Genomic DNA, 21317 nt, shown 5'->3' on the forward strand with positions numbered 1-21317 from the left:
GATTGATTAAAAAAACATTCGATTCCTATTGATAGGGAGATATGCTGAATAGTTTTTGGCAAAGGCAGGTCCAGCCGTTACGGAGATAAAGAGCAGAAAATAGAAATCGAGTTTTTGTGAGAACGGAGCATCCGATTTGAATGATCTAAAAATATTCAATTAGTATACTAATACTAATACTAATATACTACTACAATAGTATACTAATACTATTACAATAGTATACTACTAATATACTACAACAATAGTATACTAATAATAATACTAGTACTAATACCATAAACTAATAACCACTTCTCCCAATCATTATAATTAGGGCTTACAATACCGGAATTCCGTAATCCCGAATACCGGAATCCCGGACGATTTTTGTCCGGTATTCAATACCGGTATTGATGCAAATAATACCGGTATTACGGTATTACTAGTATTCTATCAAAAATTCAACTTACGCAAAACACATATAAAGTTTTAGTTTCTAAACTATGTATTGTGTATTGCCGACGATCAGTTGAGTGTGACACATCGACAAGCAGTGTCGGCAAGATAAAGCGATTCATTCAAAAGGGTTCATTTACAAAAGTTATTATGCGTTCACGTGCCTCGTTCCTATATCGAATTCGCTATCAATGATTTTTAAACATAATAATTAAATCGATGAGATATAATTCTTTATTTATTATATATAAATCATTTTACATAAGTAAGAACGGCAGTTGTTTAAATTGCGTGTCGCTGACATCATATTGAGAATTTGCGAAGTGTATTGTTATGGCCCAACGCTTAATTAGTTAATATTAATAACTAATATAGTAGAAACACACTACGTAATGAATCATATTCTCAATTGTATTGCATTCAACATAAGAATAGTCAACATTGTAATAATCTTTTATCGATGAATTGCACACATCGCAGTAATTCCCGAGAAATCCGAACGGGTAATAACTTGACTTGCACTCACACATATAAAGAAATTCTATTGATCATATTCAAAAGCAAGGGAATTCCCTTAAACTAAATAAAATGTTACATAAAGCCGAAATGTAACTAAGTAGGCAGTTGTGTAAATTTCGTGTAGATAACATCTCAAAGTTGCGGGAAAATAAATGTTTATTATAAAGAATAGTGTGTTTATAATATTGTGTGAATATTGTGTTTAATTTGAACTTATGATATTTATAAGTGAGTATATAAACCAAAGTTTTAAGTTAGTGTGTAATTAAAAAATATTAAAATAAATACTTCACCCGTGTGTGTGTAAAAAAACTCCAAGTCTAGAACAAAAAATAAAAAATGAAATTACTTTTTGTGAAAAAACAGGAATAAAAGGAACGAACCTACAAAATATGTATAATTTCTTAATTACAATTGTACCAACAAGTGTAAAATCGAATAGAGCTTTTTCGGCGGCTGGTTATATTTGTAATAAAATTCGGTCCTCGCTTGATAATCAAACAATTGATTGTTTATGTTTCTTCAAAACATTAGCCATGAATTATAATTTATTCTTTTCTTAAATATATTCTTAAATAATAAATTCTTATTATAAATGTAGAATGTAAAATGTAACATAGAAAAATATATATTTTTACTGACACGTTTTTTGTTTCTATCTACTTCTACTCCTTATGTAATAAATCAATAATATGTACTCATTTCAGGACAATATTTGTTAGATTTCATATATTATTTGTTAATATGTCAATATAACAACTGAAGTAAGTAAAAATAACTATTTAATTTTTCATCGACAATACCGATATTAAAACCGGGATCCCGGAATTTCATTTTTCAAATATCGAATACCGGTATTCAGATTTTTGTACGGTATTGGAAGCCCTAATTATAATGATTATAATGATTGGGAGAAGTGGTTATTAGTTTATGGTAAAGGCAGACCCAGCCATTTCAAAGATACAGAGCTAAATGTGCAAAAATGGCAGTTTTTGAGAGAATTAAGCGTCCGATTGAAATGATTTAAAGAACTTTCTGCTTGTTTTAACAAAATAATTAATTTTGGAAAAAATATTTTTGTTTCAATTTTTTTTTTCAATGTTTGTATATCGAAAATAATTCAGATTTTATTTTTAATTCTGACTAAAGTTCCAATATACTTTAAACAAATAATTGCAACTTTGCAATTCAGTTTATATAATCCTTATGAATATTAGACAATGTTACAATATTTATGATAAGTAATCTATAAGTAATAATAAATAATCTATTTGAAAACATTCAATATTCCTCGAACATTTCGTTACGGTACGGGAAGTTCCAGCAATTTGCCTTAAGGCACGATGCCATACACCCCACTTAGTTTTATTCAGAATTTATTTGTTAACTTCCCGTAGGACGAGTTATAGTAATAACAAAAAAAATCGATAATGAAAAATTTTTCATATCGATGTTTTCAAGACATCTATTTTGGCATCCCTTGAAAAAAATGGATGTATATGTGTGTGTGTTTATAGTATGTATGTATGATCGGATACAAATTTTCGTCCACGATTTCGAGAGCGCGGATCAACCGATTTCAATAATCCAATTAACATTCGATTTCTATTGATGGGGGTAAACATAGCAAAGGCATGTGGGCCATTAATCACTTTATATTCGTTTCTATGAATTTTCTTTCCAAACTTGTGTTTCCATGCTTCCTGATTCTGTGCTTCAGCTTTCAGTTTTCTGTATTTCCTCTTCCCACGTAAGTCATCAACCGTCTGTAGGAACAATGACGTCGTGTAGGAGGCACTCTTTTTGCAGAATGGGTCCGATCCAGTTTCCTTTTCTTTTCAGGATCATGCTCAGTAAAGTCCTTTGTTCGCCACTTCTTTATTTGTTATCTTTTCAGTCCACTTTATTTACTCCATTCGCCCAGCACTACATTTCAAAACTCTCCTGATATTTCTTGTCTGCTTTTGTTAGAGTCCATGTCTCTAAGAACTATGCTCCAGACATAACACTTTATCAATCTCTTTTTTCTTCGTGAACGGCGCCTTGGGCCTTGCGATCCTTGTCCTGATCTCTCTCGTGCAGTATCTGTCTCTGATCAGAATGCTTCCTAAATATTTGAAATGATCAACGTCTTCCAATTCTCGATTTCCTACTGTTATCTTCAGAGTATCATCTCGTTTTGATACTCTCATCACTTTCGATTTCGATTTGTCTATGTCAAGTCCATACCATCATAGACAAGGAAAAATGAAGGCAAAATTTATTTTAAGTTTTTTGAGTATCAATATTTATATTAAAATTTAAACCAATGACCTCTCGTCATTTTCGACAGTATGGATCAACGGACTTCATAAATTATCAAGAAATTTTGAATTTTCCAAGATTTCTATAAAATTTCAATAAAACTTTAAAAAAATCGAAATTTTAAAGAAAACTAATAATACAAAAAAGTCGATTTTTTAGTAATAACGAAAAAACTTCAAAATTCTCCCTGAAATCTATTTTTTTTTTCAAATTATTATAGCTTTAAAAAATTATAAATTACTGTGCAGAAAGCTCCAGCAACTAGTTGTACATGGCATTTTGCTTAAAAGTTACAAAAACTTTCAGATGTGTGGAAATAATTGGCTTAATCAATAAGAATTGAAAATTAGAAACTTTTAAAATTCTGACGATAAAATTCTCAACGGTTTATTTTAAAAATAAAGATTTCACGTCCCTTTAAATAAATATGTAATGTAACTAATAAATATGTCGAGCAAACATAAAATAAACAAATTAGTTTTTAGCGAAAATATAAATTCCTTTGGGAAGTATATATATTATGAATGAACCTCACAGAATATTAATAAATAAAATATCAAAAGAATCATTTCAGTTGTTTAAAGCTTGCTCAAAGTATTACGCTTATTTTTGTATCTTTGTGCAAAACGCTAAATTACTTAAAGGCTCTCTGTAAATTTTCTAAATTTCTGAACAAAATTTGAAAATTGCCTCACACATAATTCTTTAAGTACCAATGTATGTGAATAAATTTAAAATATCTATTTTATATTATAGTTAGTTAAATATTTTAAATTTAACACAAGCTTTTAAATTGGTAGAAACAATTAACCACAGAGATGAAAATTTTTCGAATTACATATTCGTACAAAACCTTGAATTTAGTAAAAAAAAATATTTACACATTGTTAAAATCTCAATGAAAATGTTCAGTGTATAAATATATATGCTCAGTGCACTTCTGTTGTTATGCATCTCCAAAATACCCGCATCTGCCATTCTAAAATTCGGAGCTCTTTCACAATCAATGTAAATCGAATATTACATCATTTGCATCAATTATATTAATGTATGTTAAATCAAATACAATTTTAGACATATTTTCCGGAACAAGTATCAACCGATTTAATTGGTTTAAAAAGCGCTGAAAATCTTTGATGTATGTAAGGTCAGGTTTATTGGTTAAATTGTTATTTGCTCATTTCTAAATTACTGAATAGTTTTCTGCAATATGAGAATAATTTCATAATGTATTAATAATAGTTAAATTAAATACACGAGAGTAAACTTTTTGTTCAAGAATTTAAGATTTTGCATCAGTTTTTTACCTTTCAGATATTACAAATAGACAAAAAAAATGTAATATACTGAAAAATCGATTTGAACTTATAATTTCAGAAACGTTCAGAATTTTTAATTTTTTCAAAAAATTTGAAATATATTCAAATTTTAAATTATTTATTAAAATCGATCAATATAATAAATTCGGGAACTCCAGGAATACAACTTAAAATAACCATGGTTTTGTAAAAACAAGTACGAGATTTTATAATTTGAATTATTTTATTATTATTTATAAGTAATGGTATGATGGAGCAACGAAGAAAAAAAAATAGTGAAAGCTGTTTCAAAAAATGATTAAGAGGGTATTGTATTGTAGAGGCATAATTTTAATGTGATTTTTTAAAGACAAACTATATTTTTACTATCCATTCGTAATTTATTGCAAGTTATTAATGATTTAAAGACATTTGTAAAGAAAAAAAATTGAAAATTAAAAACAGTCAACAAGTTTTAATCCTAGCGTAAGTGATAAAGACGGGATCGCAAAAAATTGGCACGTGACCATGCCTCTGATCTTAGCTCTTCAAATAATTCGATTGAAAAAACAAAAAAAAAAGGTTGTTAATTAAAATAATGCCGCATTCGCATGAACTACGGACTAGTTAAACTTTTTTTTACAAAATACCGAATATTTTTTTTTTTTATTTTTTATATTCTCGAAATTTTTAAAACATAAATGGGAAAGAAACAAGAAAATCATGCTTTTTTACTTTATATATTTTGGAAATTTTCAAAAACAGTATAAATCGGAAAGAAACAAGGAAATCATGCCCTTTAAAATCTAAAGTATTTTAGATTTTAAAAAATCCTCCAAAGTTTATAGACTATACCGCTTTAAATTTCAGTTTTCAGGTTTCAGTTCAAAGTTTATGAATGCGATCTAGATTTAACCGACTTCTGTTTTCTTTTCCTTACTCCATTTGGTTGTTCAATATAACTATTAAATATCAATATATTCAACAGTTTTACTCCAATGAAAATGAATAAAACAAACATTTTACCTTAATTTTTCCATGCAAAATATTCAGTTTGTTACCTCCTCAAAATGATGAAAATAATAGTATCTATAATATTATTAATTGTATATACTTGATGGCGCCTGTACAAATTGGTGTATATATTTGCATTCCGGTGAATATGTCGAACTTTAACTTATACTGGCCTGTTTCAAGATTTTACTGCCATTTATACTGACAATGGCAACTGAATAATCATTGATTTTAAAAATACTTTTAGATGACTTCACTACATTCAACTCTTCTGGTATCACTTTAAAAGTTACTTTTGCAAGCTATGTAAAGTAGTTAAGTTTTGTTCCTGTTCGCAATTGCATTCTTATGACCAATTGTAACACGCATTATAAAAAATAATTTAGCGGCATATAGCATCCGACGGTTGTAGATCTTGATTTTTGAATCTTATGATATTTGCTCCAACCTGTTTTAACACTATTCCTATCGTAACCGGTCAAATGACCGTTTTTGAAATTTCGATTAGTATTTTTCATATCAAAAGTAATTGAATCGTCTTCGAACTGTATGCCATTTCTTCATGGGTGCATTCGACTTGGACGCTTACGCGCTGTGAGCGCTCACGCTTATAAGCACGAATTTTTAGCGTTCGACTTGGCCGATAAGCGCTCAGAATCGATAACTAAATTCCGTTCGTTTTGGAAACTGTGAGCGTCAATAAGCATCAAAATGGCGGCAACTGGCGGTAACGGTAATTGTGTAAATTTTATTACTTTCTGGATCATTCAGCGGGATTATAAACAATTTAACAATAAATAAATAAATTAAATTTGGTTAGCTTATGCTTAATTAATAGTAATATTAAATTTAAAATTATTTAAAATTAATTGAATTTAAAATAATTAATTTAATAATAATATTAATACTAAAAAATAAATGTGATATACAACTCGGCATTTTTTGCGGGATTATAAAGAATTTAACAATTAATAAATGAATGAAATTTGGTTAGCTTATGCTTAATTAATAGTAATATTAAAATTAAAATTATTTAAAATTAATTGAATTTAAAATTAATTAATTTAATAAGAATATTAATACTAAAAAAAATGTGATATACAACTCGGCATTTTTGCGGGATTATAAAGAATTTAACAATTAATAAATGAATGAAATTTGGTTAGCTTATGCTTAATTAATAGTAATATTAAAATTAAAATTTAAAATTATTTAAAATTAATTAAATTTAAAATTAATCAATATTAATATTAATATTAAAAAATAATTGTGATATACAGCTTGCCATTTTTGCGGGATTATAAAGAATTTGACAATTAATAAACAAATGAAATGACAGATAGTAAAAACAACTGACGCTCACGCTCACGCTGCCCTACCTCTGTGGCGTGAGCGTATGTGAGCGCAAAATATGTGCTACGAACATGCTACGATGATGCTACGAGCCATAGATAAAAGAAGGGTATAGATGTGCTACGAGCGTACTTATGCCACGCTCACAGCGCCAAGTCGAACGATGAAAGCGCGCTCACGGCGCGCTCGCAGCGCGTAAGCGTCCAAGTCGAACGCACCCCATATGTAAGTATAATACAATTTTCAATGTTTTTTTTTGTTTTTTCCAATTTTTATTTTTCGAAAAAAATGTGTACACTGTTCAACCTACTGCAAACGGTCATTTGACCGGTAGTTCTAAAACGTTAGGACCGGTAGTCCTAACGATCTTAGAACGGCATTTTTGTAGTAAATGTTAAGAATATAATCGGACTTATAAGAAAATGTAAATGCAAAGGCATTTAGAAGGTTGAAACTGCAAATTTATATGCATTTTTTTCAATTCTAATGCAAATACTGAAATTCTTTTGCCTCACACAAAAATAGCAAATATTTGGTATTGTGGTCATTAGACCGTTTTTTTTGTCAAGCGCAACAAAATATGTCTACTTAACATATTTTAAAACTAAGTTCTAAAATAAATTTTCATTTTATTTTTCATGGCCTGAGTTTTATCAAAAACGATCATTTTTGTAAAGAGAAGTAAAAAAAGTAAATGCAACAACGTCTTACATTACTTTCAGTATTTGATGTCAATTTTTAACTTCAAGTTCTATATGTACCTGTGCAAATTTTCAAAATGCTAATATAATTGCTGCAATAATCTTGGCATATTATTTTTTGATGCTGTATAGAAGAAATGTGGTATGTAAATTCTACATAGATGAAATAACCAAGAACTACTATAAACTTTCTTAGATCTTCAATTTGCCTGAAATAAAATTGTATTACTTAGAATGGAAAATATTCACAAAATCATAAGTGTAATTATTTAAATATACTAACCTGTTGTCAAATGCACTATTATTGTAATTGCTTGATGAATTTATTAATTTTTAAACTTGTGCAATTTTTTACGAGGTTTTGATAAAATATGAGCAAATGAAAGACTGTATTAATAAGAACTTATTTGTTTTACATAATTATACAATCTTTCATATACATTTTTATTAGATTTATATGCGCTAGATTCATATACCTAAATCTTCATCAATTAAAAATTGTTTCACACTACGACAATATTTTTCTGGCAACTCTTTATATAACTCTGTACGGTCCAACCATTTAGAAGATTTAACTTTATCATCAGCTAGAGATCCTTTTAAATATATTGCATTAAAAAAGAAAACCTACAAATTATAAATATTATACTATTTTTAAACATAATCTTTTTATAATATTAGATGAAGTAAATAATTGTAAACACTTTCAGTACTAAATATAATTAAAACTCATCGTCAAATAGACTAGACAAGATGTTTTTCAGCAATCTAAATCAGGTTAGACTATATTTATTCACAATAATCATACTATTACTTTATATTTAACTATATATTTTTACCTTAACTCCAATAGCATCTTTCTGAGCATCCTGAGGATACTTATATTTATAAAATCCACATGGTGCATTACCTAAAATTCTATATTTAATATTACTACCACAGGCTTCTTTTAGAACTCTTTCCGCTGTCTAAAAACAAGTTAGTTCAGAATTATTAAGTATTCATATTATGCAGCATATTTAGCAATTGTATAAATCTTACTTGTTTCATAGTTTCTCCTTCTGTTCTAATGCCTTGAGGCATCAAAAAATAATCTTTGGCTCCAAGTTTTTGCTTGACTAGCAAAACTAAGGAAGAGGCTAATTTGCGGTCAGTAGAAGTCAAATCATTTTTTTTGTCGGCTTCTGCAAGTTAATATTTATTTAATAACTTATATAGCTCATGTTAAATTTCATCTAGTTTAATTAATTATAAATAAGTCAATCCTTCCAGCAACACTACTAAAACTGGTAGAAAATAATTTATCTAAAAAATAAGTACTTTTTAAAACTTTTCAGAGTAATTTCTGGACAAACATCAATTTGCTTATTGTTGGTTTACATAGTAAAAATAAAATTGTACAAATTATTATATATATAATTTTACCTAATTTAAAACAGGCAAAGAATATTTGTTCTAACGATATTATTAGAAGTAGCTTCTAAATCAAACCTCATAGAATGTAAATTTTAATTTATTCTTGATTCGAATTAAATTAAACAAATTTTGAATGAAAATTGAAAGACATCGATATGAAGATTTTGTATTTTTATTTATAGTTCTAAATACTACCGTTTAATTCGTTGTCCATTTCAGAACCGGTGTAAAAATTACTACATTAATACGAATTAAAATTTTTATATCCACATTTTTAAAAACAAAATATACACAAATACCTACATTCAAAAACTTATGAATATAATTACTATTAAATTTAACATTTTTGTTCAAACCAATTAATAATTTAGAAATAACTAACCTGATACTCTTGGTGCCAATTTAAATTTACTGAGTTCTTCAACACAGGCATCTTTAAAATCTTGAGCTGTCTGCGATGATACTGCATCTAAATCAATATCGCTAGTATCACCCTTTTTCAACAATTCTGCTTGTTTCCTTAATAAATAAAGTAATATAAATAATGAATTTATGTTTCATGACAATGATAACTATTAATTAATTTACTTGCTATCAAATAGCAATGCTGTCATAAACTGAGTTATATATAAGATTCCATTCTTAAAAAAACTATATCTTATCTATTGAGTATCATAAGATAAAGATCTTTGAAAACTTTTCCTTAGGTATATTATAAAATAACATGCCCCATCTCTTTCCCAAATTAACTATGGCCTTTCTGCACAAAGGCTAAATGTAAATTGCTTAAATGATACTGTTTCATTCTTAAAACATTGACTTTAGCAATTATCTAAAGATTTGGAATATTCATAACTTTCTCAATATATAGGAACAATACTTAATAATTAATAATTAAGACTAGATGGTATATATGGATAAAATGAAGCACTGGCCTTATTTAAAAATTTGGTAATTCTAATAAAGTTCCAACGATTTTATAATATGAAGAAAGCTATAAAAATAATCCTGTCAGATGTCGAGCGTCATTGTCACAGTCTTGCCGGAGTAATCAGTACTAACGAGTTTCGCCCTTTCAAAAGTTTATTTTGAGGGTGCTTTTCATATGCTTTTTGGAGCCTTATTTACTGTTATTTGAAATTATTTCAATAAAATTCAACAAACTCATGCCTGTGCTAGTGATTTTGATCAATTTTATTGCAATAATAATTATTGCATATAAGGTTTTTTAATGGAATTTTTATAATATATTCATTTTTATGCACTTACGAACAAAATGACAAACAATGAACAACATGACATAGTTTCATAAACACTACATTGTAGTTCATTCAAGACCAAGAAAAAAAAATAGAAACCTGTCAAAGGCAACAGGTTACTTCCACTCCAACTACTTCTATAAACAGATCAAAAGATGCAGAGGTAAACAGAAGAGACTTGCATTTATTGCAAAGACCTCTTTTCCATTATGAACCCAACCAAGGTTGGAACTCGAAGAGGACTAAACGATTAATATATTTAAAACTAGCTGATCCGGCAAATGTTGTTTTGCTAAGTAAGGTATTTTCTAGATGAATAACTAATAATGAAAATAATATCTAGAGAATCAAAAAAATCAATACTCTAAGTGTGTAATAATGAGGTGTTATAAGAACAATAAACCCCATTAGTTTGTCTATATTTTGTCAATACAATCAAACTGGAAGTTTTATACACTTTCTATAGAAAACATGGCATGATCCAATCCAAGTCTTTTTTGGTCTTTCGACTTATATAATCATTACAAATTCCATTCAATTGAATATTGATTATGTTTTAAGTTTTTCGGATTCTTTTTGAATTCTGGATATTGTGTATAATTATAAATAATACTACTGAGCTTAGTCAAACATTTCAAATTTCTGCAAAGAAAGATAGAGAATGTATTTCTTCTTTGACCAGCTTTTTGAAAAATTTCAAGTAACATTCCATGAATTAAAGTAAACTTAATAAAAAGTATATATGTAGAGCAGGGCGGGGCACCAAGGTCTAATTTGACTTTGACATAAATTTCATAAATTATATTATGAACACCAAACCAATTATATCCCAACAAATAACACATTTCAAACAAACAATTATCTGACTACATTCAGTAAAACTGCCAGCTTCATTATTGTAGAAATGTGCTTCTTTTGCTGCATTTCAATCTAGATCATTTTACCCTATAGGCGAGGTAACTTGGAACGGCCAGGTGGCAAATTAGTTTAATGTCTTATTTTAATTTTAAAGGTATTTTACAAAATAATTACATTTTTAACTAATGCCAAAAAACTACCAACAGAAGAAAAGACTTTTAATATGGATTTTCAGATGTCAAAAACATTTGACATTTAAATTACGCTTCAACAAAAATGTTCAAATTTAAATAAATAATACCTCACCTTTTCCACAACCTACTGATTAGCACGAATTTTTCAAGACTAAGACTGGCCAAATCCATACAGCCATTTTAACGTTTTACCATCTCTAACATTTAGTCGAGCTCCACTATTATATATAAGAAGATTAGTATCTCAGCATATCCTTTACTTATGTCATTTTGTCCATATGATGTGAACAAAATGGTTTCATGCAATTAGATGATTTTTTTAATAAATTCGTTATTATAGTTCCTACTCAATAAAAAAGAACATGCTACTGGTAGTCGAATCTAAGACAACAAAATCATTGATACTGATTATAATACCATTGAATAAATATATATCGATTGAACAAAACACCATGTCATTTTGTCCGTACTTTGCCTGTAACTATGTTGAAACATAGTTGAAACATAATATGTATATTAACAGTTATAAAAACAAGTTCATGTTATGCTTATATTCAAAGGATATATATATATATATATATATATATATTTATTATTTAATGTGCGTACTTGTCATTTTCACGCCTGATTTCGAAATCTGATTTAAGACTGTTCTCAAATTCAACAGTAGAGAGATATTCTTGAAACTTGTTCTCTAAAGGGCCAAGCTCTCTTGTTACTATTGGAAGCCTTTCTAAGCAAATCGCACTTGCTAAATCCCAACGCAGTTTATTTTCAACTTGTGTACTAAATTCTAGAAAAGTCATGTATAAATTTATGAACCTTACTACTCAAATTATAACCTATAAGTTGCACAATACCTGTAATGAAAAGCTTGGTGCTTGTTTTAAAAATAAAAGGAGATAGTTTCAACATTATGTTACACTTAACTTCAAAAGTCAGATACAAGTTTTATTGAATATCTAGCATTATTTGAATGTATAAGCATATATTAATACTGTATTTTCTCTTGAATTATATATTTCAGAATTCAGACTTTTATTGGAACTGTCAATTTTAATTTAATACTTCACTCTATCGGCGATTTACGATACTAAGTCCAGACTGTTTGATTTAAAAGTGTGAATTTGAAATCAAAAACTTTAAATTTAACTGGTGGAGAAATGCAAATTGCTAGTACTTCCCGGACCCCAAATATACATTCAAGAAATAATATTAATAACTAATAAAAATTATTCAATAATTAATAACAATTGTTTCAAATATTTTAAAATAGATTATTAAATACTGTAATAAATATTTATTATATATGCATATGCTAAAATATGATTTTTTTAGAAATATTGAAATATTTTTAAATATTTGAACATTTTTGAAAAATAAGGATATTTTTTATTTTTTGAAATTTTGGAAATTTCTGAAAATATCGATTTTGATTTTAGAAAGTGTATGGAAATAATTATGTATATAAAAATATAAATTCCATTTGTATACAAAATGTATACAATTTATTGATTATAAAATTTCATGATATAAAAATAACAATTGTCACTTAACAAATGACTTAACAAATGACTTAAGTCATTTTATTTTATTTTGTTTCTGTCTCAATTGCCAAGCTTGATCCCCATAAATGTATATGTATATAAAAGTCGAATGATTCGTATTAGTCGTATCAAGTCTAACGATTGGGTTGAGTCGTATAAATGAAGTCTGAAAAAATCGATTTTGATTTTGATATTTTTGAAAATTTCGAAACATTCTAAAATTGTTGGAAAAAATCGATTTTAAAAAATGTATATACATATATATATTTAAAAGACGAATGATTCGTATGAGTGGCGCATGTATGAGTGGCGTATGAGCGCATTAATGTCGTATAAATGAAGTCTGAAAAAAAATCGATTTTGACTTTTATATTTTTGAAAATTTCGAAACATGATTTTTTGAAAAAAAAAAAACGATTTTAAAAAATGTATATATACTTGAAAGTCGAATAATTCGTATGAGTCGTATTAAGTCAAGTCGTAGAAATGAAGTCGGATGATTCGGTTGTGTGTTGTATTAGCTTTTGGTCGTATAAATCGAACGATTCGCATGAAAATCTACGAATACGGTTTATTTTAATTTGGATCAGAAGTCAGATGGCACAGATAAATTATAGTTTTTTTTAAATCTATTATATTAATAATTTTATATTTTAATATATCAAAATAAAAATATATATATTTATTAAAATATATTTTTATACATATATCAGACAGACAAATTGGCTGGTATAAAAAATCAGGGTAGTTATTTTTTTTATACGAGTTGATTCGAATCAAGTAAAATCTGATCTAGTTGTTAAGAACTTGATTCAAATAATTTGAATCACTTTATTCGACTTGGAACATATCACTATTAACTACTTTTATATAAAAAACAATGAATAACCATATATTTTGAGAAAAATATATATATATTAAAAAATTTAGGCAACTAAAAATAATTTCTAAATCAATCTATAAGAAATTTTCAAAATTTAGCATAGTAATCAAAATTAAGCATTTCAAAAAATGCAATTTTTTTAATTTCCTAAAGGATATTGAAAAACTTTCAATTTTAAAAAAATGAATAATAATTTTTGTAATTTATTATGCTCCTGTTTATTATTTTCCTATGTCAAATGAAATTAAAATTTAGTTATTTTTCTGAATTATAGCAAAAAAGAGATCAACTGCAACATTATAAATTATTTGTGAAATAATTAAATCAAAAAGGGTGCAATGATTCAAAATTAGTTTTCGAAAACTAAACAGCACAATTACGCTTAATAAAAATTTTAAGTTTTTACCAATTAATTTTACTTAATTTTTTTATCACGTATTGTTTTTGAATATTTGAACTTTTAATATCTAAAAAAAAACAAATGTAATGTACATAGTTCATAATGTATTTTTATAAAATGTTGAATTAGATACACCATATCTATGACCTATATTAAAATTTAATATCTTTATTAATTATCAATTAAGATACATAAACCAAAAATATAAGAAAACAAATTCTATATACATTTAATACAGAATATATTTACTTTCACTTTCCAAATTGAATTAATAATATAAATTATTTAAATGTTTTTTTGTTGGTTCATAATTTCAACTTGAGCTTGCGCAACAGTTTTCATTGCCTCTTGTGTGACACTTAAATTTTGTTTCCAAGAAAGAAGAATATCCCTAAGATTTTGCCATTGGGCTCTACCAAATGTCCTGTGCATTGTGGAAGAAATGAATACTTTCTTTGAAGTTTGATCTATGCGCACTCGCACCAACTTTGTTTTCAACACTTGGATGATAAATGGTTCTACCTCTTCTTCTTTAATTTGCAATTCGTCTTGAAGAGTTGCATAAGATATTTCTGAATGAGTTTCAGCCAATTGCATGAATGATAACAATCTCATTTTTTGCATGTTTTGCTCATGATTCAAACCTTGTGAATGCACAAATTCTTTGTGATTTTTATAGAACGTAATATAGCTTTGCAATTTTTCTGAAACAAATATTGATAGCAAATCGTGAATCAAATCTCCTTCTAAGAACCTTACAGGCTTTAAAGCAAGTAAAGGATCGAGCAAAAATGTATTGGGATCGGCTAATGCTGCTACGACACATTTTATTGCATCCTCCCTAGCATATGAAGCATTTGCATCTGTATATGTACCAAGTAGTTCAATCATAACTTTAGATGCTAATTCGCTCTGTGAATCTTTCAAAACGTCATGTAGCAGCCTGTATAATTTTTGCATTTGTTCAGTGCTCGGAGGACACTGAGCAAAATGCTGATTCAAATTTTCAACACTCTTAAACACTTCTGATACAGCGTTTGCTTGTTTTGCAACTTGAATAGCATGGTAATAGACGTGGTAACGGTTGGGTGATGTCTGTTCTAAGTTATTGAAAAGTCTCCATAGAGATTGGAGTGCTACTTGCTCTAAATTGTATTGTTGCGCTTTTGTAAGTTTTTCACAAAATGCTAAGATTAGGTTTTCTCCTCGTTCAAGAGAAATAGAAACCATAATTGACACAATGCTATTTAGAACAGCATCGATTTCCACATCGTTCCCTTCTTTGAAACAAGAATCGCAAACTGCAATAATTTTATGAAGGTCGTCTTCTATGCCTTTCGGTGACTTTTCCTCCGAGATTTCGGCTCCCATACCTTTGAAATATTTGCGTAATTCCTGCGCCTGATCTTCAAGGGATAAATCTATAAATACCGCTGGACCTTGCATTTTGATTTATTTTTATCAAAAATAAGTATAACAGCGACGTTTCAGTATTAAATAAAAACACAACACGTTGAAACTTATGCCAACCTATGCTATTTGTTTAGGTTAGAAATTTCTGAAGTGGATCCATAGATGGAAAAATTTTAGATGGCTCATATTCAAGCTATGTAATTTTATTCGCATAGATAAATCCACGAAACTGTCACTTGCTACGCTTCGGGCGCTCAGAGCGACTAAATGGTGAAACTAAATTATTGGCTTACTTCATTTTTACTAATTATTAATTTTCATGATAAATATAATAAAAAGGTAAAATACGTAATTTTAATCATTATTCTAAAGGAGGTATTTCTTTTATTAGATGCAATTGTGATCAACTTTGGCTCATTATGTACATAAGACTTCAGCAAACATATGTTTTAATCAGTTCTAAGTAAAATTTTTCATAACCGCAAGTTGCATGAACTAACCGATCAATTTAATCATTAAGAATTGATATTTAGCTATTTAGATAAAATATTCACCATTTGAAAAATGACATTCGCTCTCACTATACAATAATTGATACAATTTATCAGTTAAATTAATAATGTTAACACTTTTTATTAATTACGTTATTTTAGACCACAAATCTATCGGAAAAACATTTTTTATAAAAATTATCATTTTTTTAAAGTGATTACGAAAAAATTGCCCGGCCCATCTTTACCAAATATTAATAAACGCGATTACTAACCAATATCTTTCAAATAGCGTTTGATTTTATAAAATCAATTCAAAATTGAAGGCTAAAATGTGAACAAAAAATTTCACATTTCTCTGCTAATCATAAAATCGACTCATGTGCACACATGCCACATATATACATTTTACCATAATTAAAAAAGAGTATACTTTATTCAAACTTTGTTTAATTTGATTCAGAATGACTTGAAACGTTAAGAAAATATAAAATTTATAAATTGTTTTTTTTTTTGCAAAAACATAATATTATGGCAAAGCATAATATTAATTAAATATGTTGTCTGGCCATGCTAATGGCCCGGTCTCCACTGCACAAACGCGCACGGCGAATCCTGTTTCTATTATTATATAATTTACCTATTTTTTAATTTTTAATTTAACTATTAATTAATTATTATATAATTAATTAATAAAAAAGTAAATAAATTAATACGAGTTTTAAATTACCACCTTTGCATTCAAAAATGTCAATGTTACGAAAACTTTATGTTTAAAAACATTTAAAAACGTTTTAGAAAAAAGTAATTTAATTTAAATTTTATCCAGAACTTAATATATTTTCGATTTTCAAAAAAGCTACATGGGTAAAATAACTATACTTAATAAAAAGTGCTTATTTATCTATGAAAAAGTGATCTGACCTTCTTCAGGCGGACCTTCCTCTTCTTGTGGCACAACACAACACAAACAAACAATTGAACATTAAGGTATTTCCAAGAATGTCACCTTTGGGGCACGTTTTGATCTATCCAGAGAGCTGACCAACTTACAACTGACTAACTAACTCCCTGGCTGAAACCACAATATGTATCAGGTTTTGGGTCGGGTGGTTTAGCCTGGGTTTGGAAACCCTGTTCATATATATATATATATATATATATTTACCCTGTTTTTATAATATCTTTACCAAATTTATTGTTGTTCAACTATGTTAATTAAAATTATAACTTTCAATTTTTTTAAGAAATGGTAATTAAATTGCATTTTATATTATTGGAGTAATATTTATATCTTTTTTATATGCGAGTACTCGCAAATAAACATATATTTAAAGTTGAGGCATAAAATACAGAAATCTAAATTTAAATTATTTCCCCTGCTTAAACGATTATTAACGCATGCTTTATCTATCCGCCATCTATGAGTGAGAAGTACTACAGAATATTTGTTTTGGCATAACCAACTTCGCGCCCTAACGATAAATAGCATTTTGAGCCCGTTGCGTTGAAGTATTGTAAATATAGGTTATAATTAAGCTCCACTAAAAATTAAATACGCCGAGCGTTTACTGTAATTGAATTAGAAATAGGATTTTGAAATGGCATCAGGTTTAGAACAATACGTGAACCAAGTAGTTTCTATAATTACATCAGATGGAAGAAACTTTATAGGAACTTTGAAAGGCTTTGATCAAACTATAAACATAATACTTGACGAATCACACGAAAGGGTATTTTCTACTACTTCTGGAATAGAACAAGTTGTTCTAGGACTCCATATAATAAGAGGAGATAATATTGCTGTTATTGGACAAATAGATGAAGCAACAGATAGCAGATTAGATTTCGCCAATATTAGAGCAGAACCACTAAGTGCAGTCATCCACTAGCAAGAAATATATTTAAATTGTCATTATATAATTTATTTCTGAGAGATACCAATTTTTGTACAAAGTAGACTTATTTAATATTTAATAAATAGTCACAGAAGTTGAGTATATAAATTTTATTATTATTTATAAAAATATAATTATCTTAAGGCTATATGAATGAGACAAATATAAATTAAACAGTACACACATTTTCGAGAGCTTCAACCAAAAGTGGCAACCACATTATTGTAAAACTAGTTTTTGCAACTTCAAAAACATATATACAATGAGCTATATACATGATCTATATGATGGGTCAACAGAATTCATCTGCCATATGGATGTACTTGACTTGCACTTTTAATATTTGTTTTAATTGCGGAAGGAGCTTTTCCCATAACCATTTGCGGCTGCTGACCAGCAATTGGAGCATTGCTACGACCAGCACCGGAAACCATCATTCCAGAGCCAGGTGCTGGGCTTACCGAAGATCCATTTCCACCCATATTCATCTAATAATTTATACAAGTGTTGTTAAGAAGTATAAATATTACAAAAACAAGAATTACTTTTACTACCTTTAAACCTTTTCCCAATCCTACTGCTGCGACTAGTGTATTTGTGTCAGCAACACTGCTTGTTTGTTGAGCTCCTGCAATTAATTATTATATGTTCGGTAATCTATTAACCTCTATAATTATACATTTATTTTGTATTGTATATAATTTTCCTATGTAAACAAACCTCCTCTTGCAGATGCTTCAACTTCCCATTCTTCCCTGGCTTTGTTCACTATTTCCCAAATGTGTGTTACTACCTTTGTATACTGAGCCACTTGTTTCTGTTTCAAGAAATTAAATAAAATTACTAAAAGATGAACAAATAAAATAAAATGATACATTGAAGTGAACGATGCAGGACTGTAAAAGTATTTTTTTTAAATAATACTTTTGGGGAAAAGAATTTGATCCCCAAAAAGAACTGTAAAAGTATTTTTTTTTTAAATAATACATATGGGAAAAAGAATTTCATTTGAATTTGAATTATGATACTGAAGGATAAAATGTATAGTTTATATAATGTATAAAATGTCACAAACATTATTTTGCAAACTACTCTTATAATTAAATTATATTAATTCATTCTATTTTAAATGTAAGTTTATAATTAAAAATGCAATTACTGTGAATAAAGCATTTTAACTGCAGTCAGAGTTTTCATTTGTGATAGAATTTATAAACAATAGAAGAATGAATAAATTTTTGAATTGATTAATTATGAAAATTGTTAATACAATTTCAGAAATGGTTTTGATTATTTTAGATACTTCAAAGTCCTCATGTGAGTTCATTAAACTACATAATACATTTTGAGTATCATAAAACAATAATAAATACATTTATACCATATTTATCTTGAAATCTGTTAAAGATCATTTTTTGAGTTTCAAACTATACTAGCTTTTAATAAAAGTGTACTTTTATATCTTAACTTTTTCTTATAGATTTTTTAACTTTAACATGTTTCTTGGCACACATAATACAGGTTTTAAATAATTCTGTACGATCTACCTGTGCAGTGTCATAATTTAAACTAGCAGCCTTTTGCTCCAGTTGTAACATTTTCAATTCAGCACTTGGTTCGGGTTTTGTCCTCAACATATTTGGCACTAAGTCATGAGAAAATGTTGGAACACGATTTTCAGTAAGCTTGCATAGTTCATCGTCTCTATCTTGAATTAATAGCAAAGGTAACACAGTCAAGCTACGCAACTGAGGACCCATTTCAACTTGGAGAATTTTTGATAATCCTGTAAGCTATTGATAATATAAATATTTGAGGTCATTAATAACATAATCTAGCATAGAGTAATCTTGATGCATAAAACTTACATGACTTGATAATAAAGCAAAATTGTCCAGAAAAGAAGGCCAGTTAATAGTTTCATATTGAGTTTCTAAAATCATTATCATATGGCCTATGGAGTTTTTGATTTCATTTACTCTCATAATAATTGCATCAAGAATTGCTTCTTGTTGTTTCTCTTCGCGCTGCATTTTTAAATTATTTCAACTATATATTTCACACTCTAAAATATATTACTAAATATGTATTGTTTCATCAATAAGCATCGAAAGCATTTTTTTAAAGTCAGTTCAATTTTAACTCCACTTCATGCAGGAGAAACATTTATTCCAAACGTCAAATTTGACAATTTTCAACTACTTGTGATTATGGCATATAATAATAAATAAAGATAATAGTTGGACTTATCAATTTATTTTTTGTTTGTTATAAAAAATATATTGCTTATATTATAAGTGGTTATTTTTAAGTTAACGTTCAAAGACACAAAATATGGAGTCTTTTCAAGATCAATTTGATAACCTCAAAAAAGAAGAAGCCGAAATAGACCAGAAAATTCTTGAATTTCAGAATAAACAGAAAAATGGGTGAATTAATAAATAACAATACTAAATTATATATAAGTCATCATGCTGTTATTATTTTTTATTTAAAAAATATATTTCTATAGACAATTTGTCGACAAACAAACATACATGAAGTTGTTACATGAGTATAATGATTTGAAAGATGCCGCGCAAACCATGATTGGAGCTTTGGCAAATATTAAGGTTTGTAAATGAAAATTATATAACAGTTTTTAGAAAATTATTCATTATTTACAATATATATCGATTTAATTATTTATTTATTTAATTAATTAATTGTTATTTATTTCAGGGTGTCACAGTGGCCGCTGTACACAATCAATATAATTTACCAACAGATGATTAGAATTGTAAATTTACGTTAAGTTAACTCTTGACATTGAAATAAATTTTTATATTTTTGAAAGTAGTTTTTATTTGAAATATACTATAATTGGCACTTATTTTACTTAGTTTATTAGAGATACAAACATTTTCACTACTACAAGATGAGTCACCGTATAAAATCACTCCATATTGAAGTCATTGATTATAAAATAAAATAGTGGTGTATGGTGTATGGGTATCGTGCCTCAAGACAAATTGCTAGAACTTCCCGTACCATAATAAAATATTCGTAAAAAAAATTAGCAAAAAAGCTTATTTTTCTGAAATTAAAAGAAAATGAACAAAAAAATCTTCCCCAAAAGCAATCATTTCGTCAACACAAGCAGAATGTTTTTTTGAATCATTCAAATCGGATACTTAAAGTTATCTCAAAAACTGCCATTTTTGCATATTTATCTGTATCTCCAAAACTGCTGGACCTGCCTTTGCACAAATCTAATCACTACTTCTCCTCATCATTGCAAATTGAATATGTTTTGGATCATTCCAATTGGATGCTTCGTTCTCTCAAAAAC

At 27.8% G+C, this 21317-nt stretch overlaps 5 protein-coding genes across 6 annotated transcripts; 2 read left to right on the plus strand and 3 right to left on the minus strand.

The window, feature by feature from the left end:
- Positions 1-8064: 8064 nt before the first annotated feature.
- LOC113365833 (39S ribosomal protein L46, mitochondrial) lies at positions 8065-12380 on the minus strand. Its single transcript, XM_026607378.1, has 6 exons — positions 12215-12380; positions 11964-12147; positions 9426-9562; positions 8669-8811; positions 8467-8595; positions 8065-8254 (listed from the first exon to the last, which is right to left on the minus strand). The coding sequence occupies exons 1-6, from the start codon at positions 12267-12269 to the stop codon at positions 8096-8098; spliced, it is 807 nt and encodes a 268-aa protein (XP_026463163.1). The 5' UTR covers positions 12270-12380; the 3' UTR covers positions 8065-8095.
- A 2053-nt stretch (positions 12381-14433) lies between these two features.
- Positions 14434-15753, minus strand: LOC113365832 (eukaryotic translation initiation factor 3 subunit M). The gene has a single exon (XM_026607377.1). The coding sequence runs from the start codon at positions 15628-15630 to the stop codon at positions 14470-14472; it is 1161 nt and encodes a 386-aa protein (XP_026463162.1). The 5' UTR covers positions 15631-15753; the 3' UTR covers positions 14434-14469.
- A 1830-nt stretch (positions 15754-17583) lies between these two features.
- On the plus strand, positions 17584-18075 carry LOC113365691 (U6 snRNA-associated Sm-like protein LSm8). Its single transcript, XM_026607206.1, has one exon. The coding sequence runs from the start codon at positions 17690-17692 to the stop codon at positions 17978-17980; it is 291 nt and encodes a 96-aa protein (XP_026462991.1). The 5' UTR covers positions 17584-17689; the 3' UTR covers positions 17981-18075.
- A 92-nt stretch (positions 18076-18167) lies between these two features.
- Positions 18168-20019, minus strand: LOC113365689 (mediator of RNA polymerase II transcription subunit 8-like). 2 transcript variants are annotated; one of them, XM_026607204.1, is made up of 5 exons: positions 19855-20019; positions 19534-19779; positions 18707-18803; positions 18541-18614; positions 18168-18474 (listed from the first exon to the last, which is right to left on the minus strand). In XM_026607204.1, the coding sequence occupies exons 1-5, from the start codon at positions 20017-20019 to the stop codon at positions 18289-18291; spliced, it is 768 nt and encodes a 255-aa protein (XP_026462989.1). In that variant the 3' UTR covers positions 18168-18288. The 2 variants fall into 2 exon arrangements, with proteins under 2 accessions (XP_026462989.1, XP_026462990.1); XM_026607205.1 differs by having other exon boundaries at positions 18289-18474; positions 18538-18614.
- A 30-nt stretch (positions 20020-20049) lies between these two features.
- Positions 20050-20781, plus strand: LOC113365692 (DNA repair protein SWI5 homolog). Its single transcript, XM_026607207.1, has 3 exons — positions 20050-20415; positions 20499-20598; positions 20708-20781. The coding sequence occupies exons 1-3, from the start codon at positions 20321-20323 to the stop codon at positions 20759-20761; spliced, it is 249 nt and encodes an 82-aa protein (XP_026462992.1). The 5' UTR covers positions 20050-20320; the 3' UTR covers positions 20762-20781.
- The last annotated feature ends 536 nt before the right edge of the window (positions 20782-21317 follow it).

The sequence above is a fragment of the Ctenocephalides felis genome, unplaced genomic scaffold (genome assembly GCF_003426905.1).
Source record: "Ctenocephalides felis isolate EL2017-DRISC unplaced genomic scaffold, ASM342690v1 CF-g0.4_SCAFFOLD_01170, whole genome shotgun sequence".
Taxonomy (NCBI): Eukaryota; Metazoa; Arthropoda; class Insecta; order Siphonaptera; family Pulicidae; genus Ctenocephalides; species Ctenocephalides felis.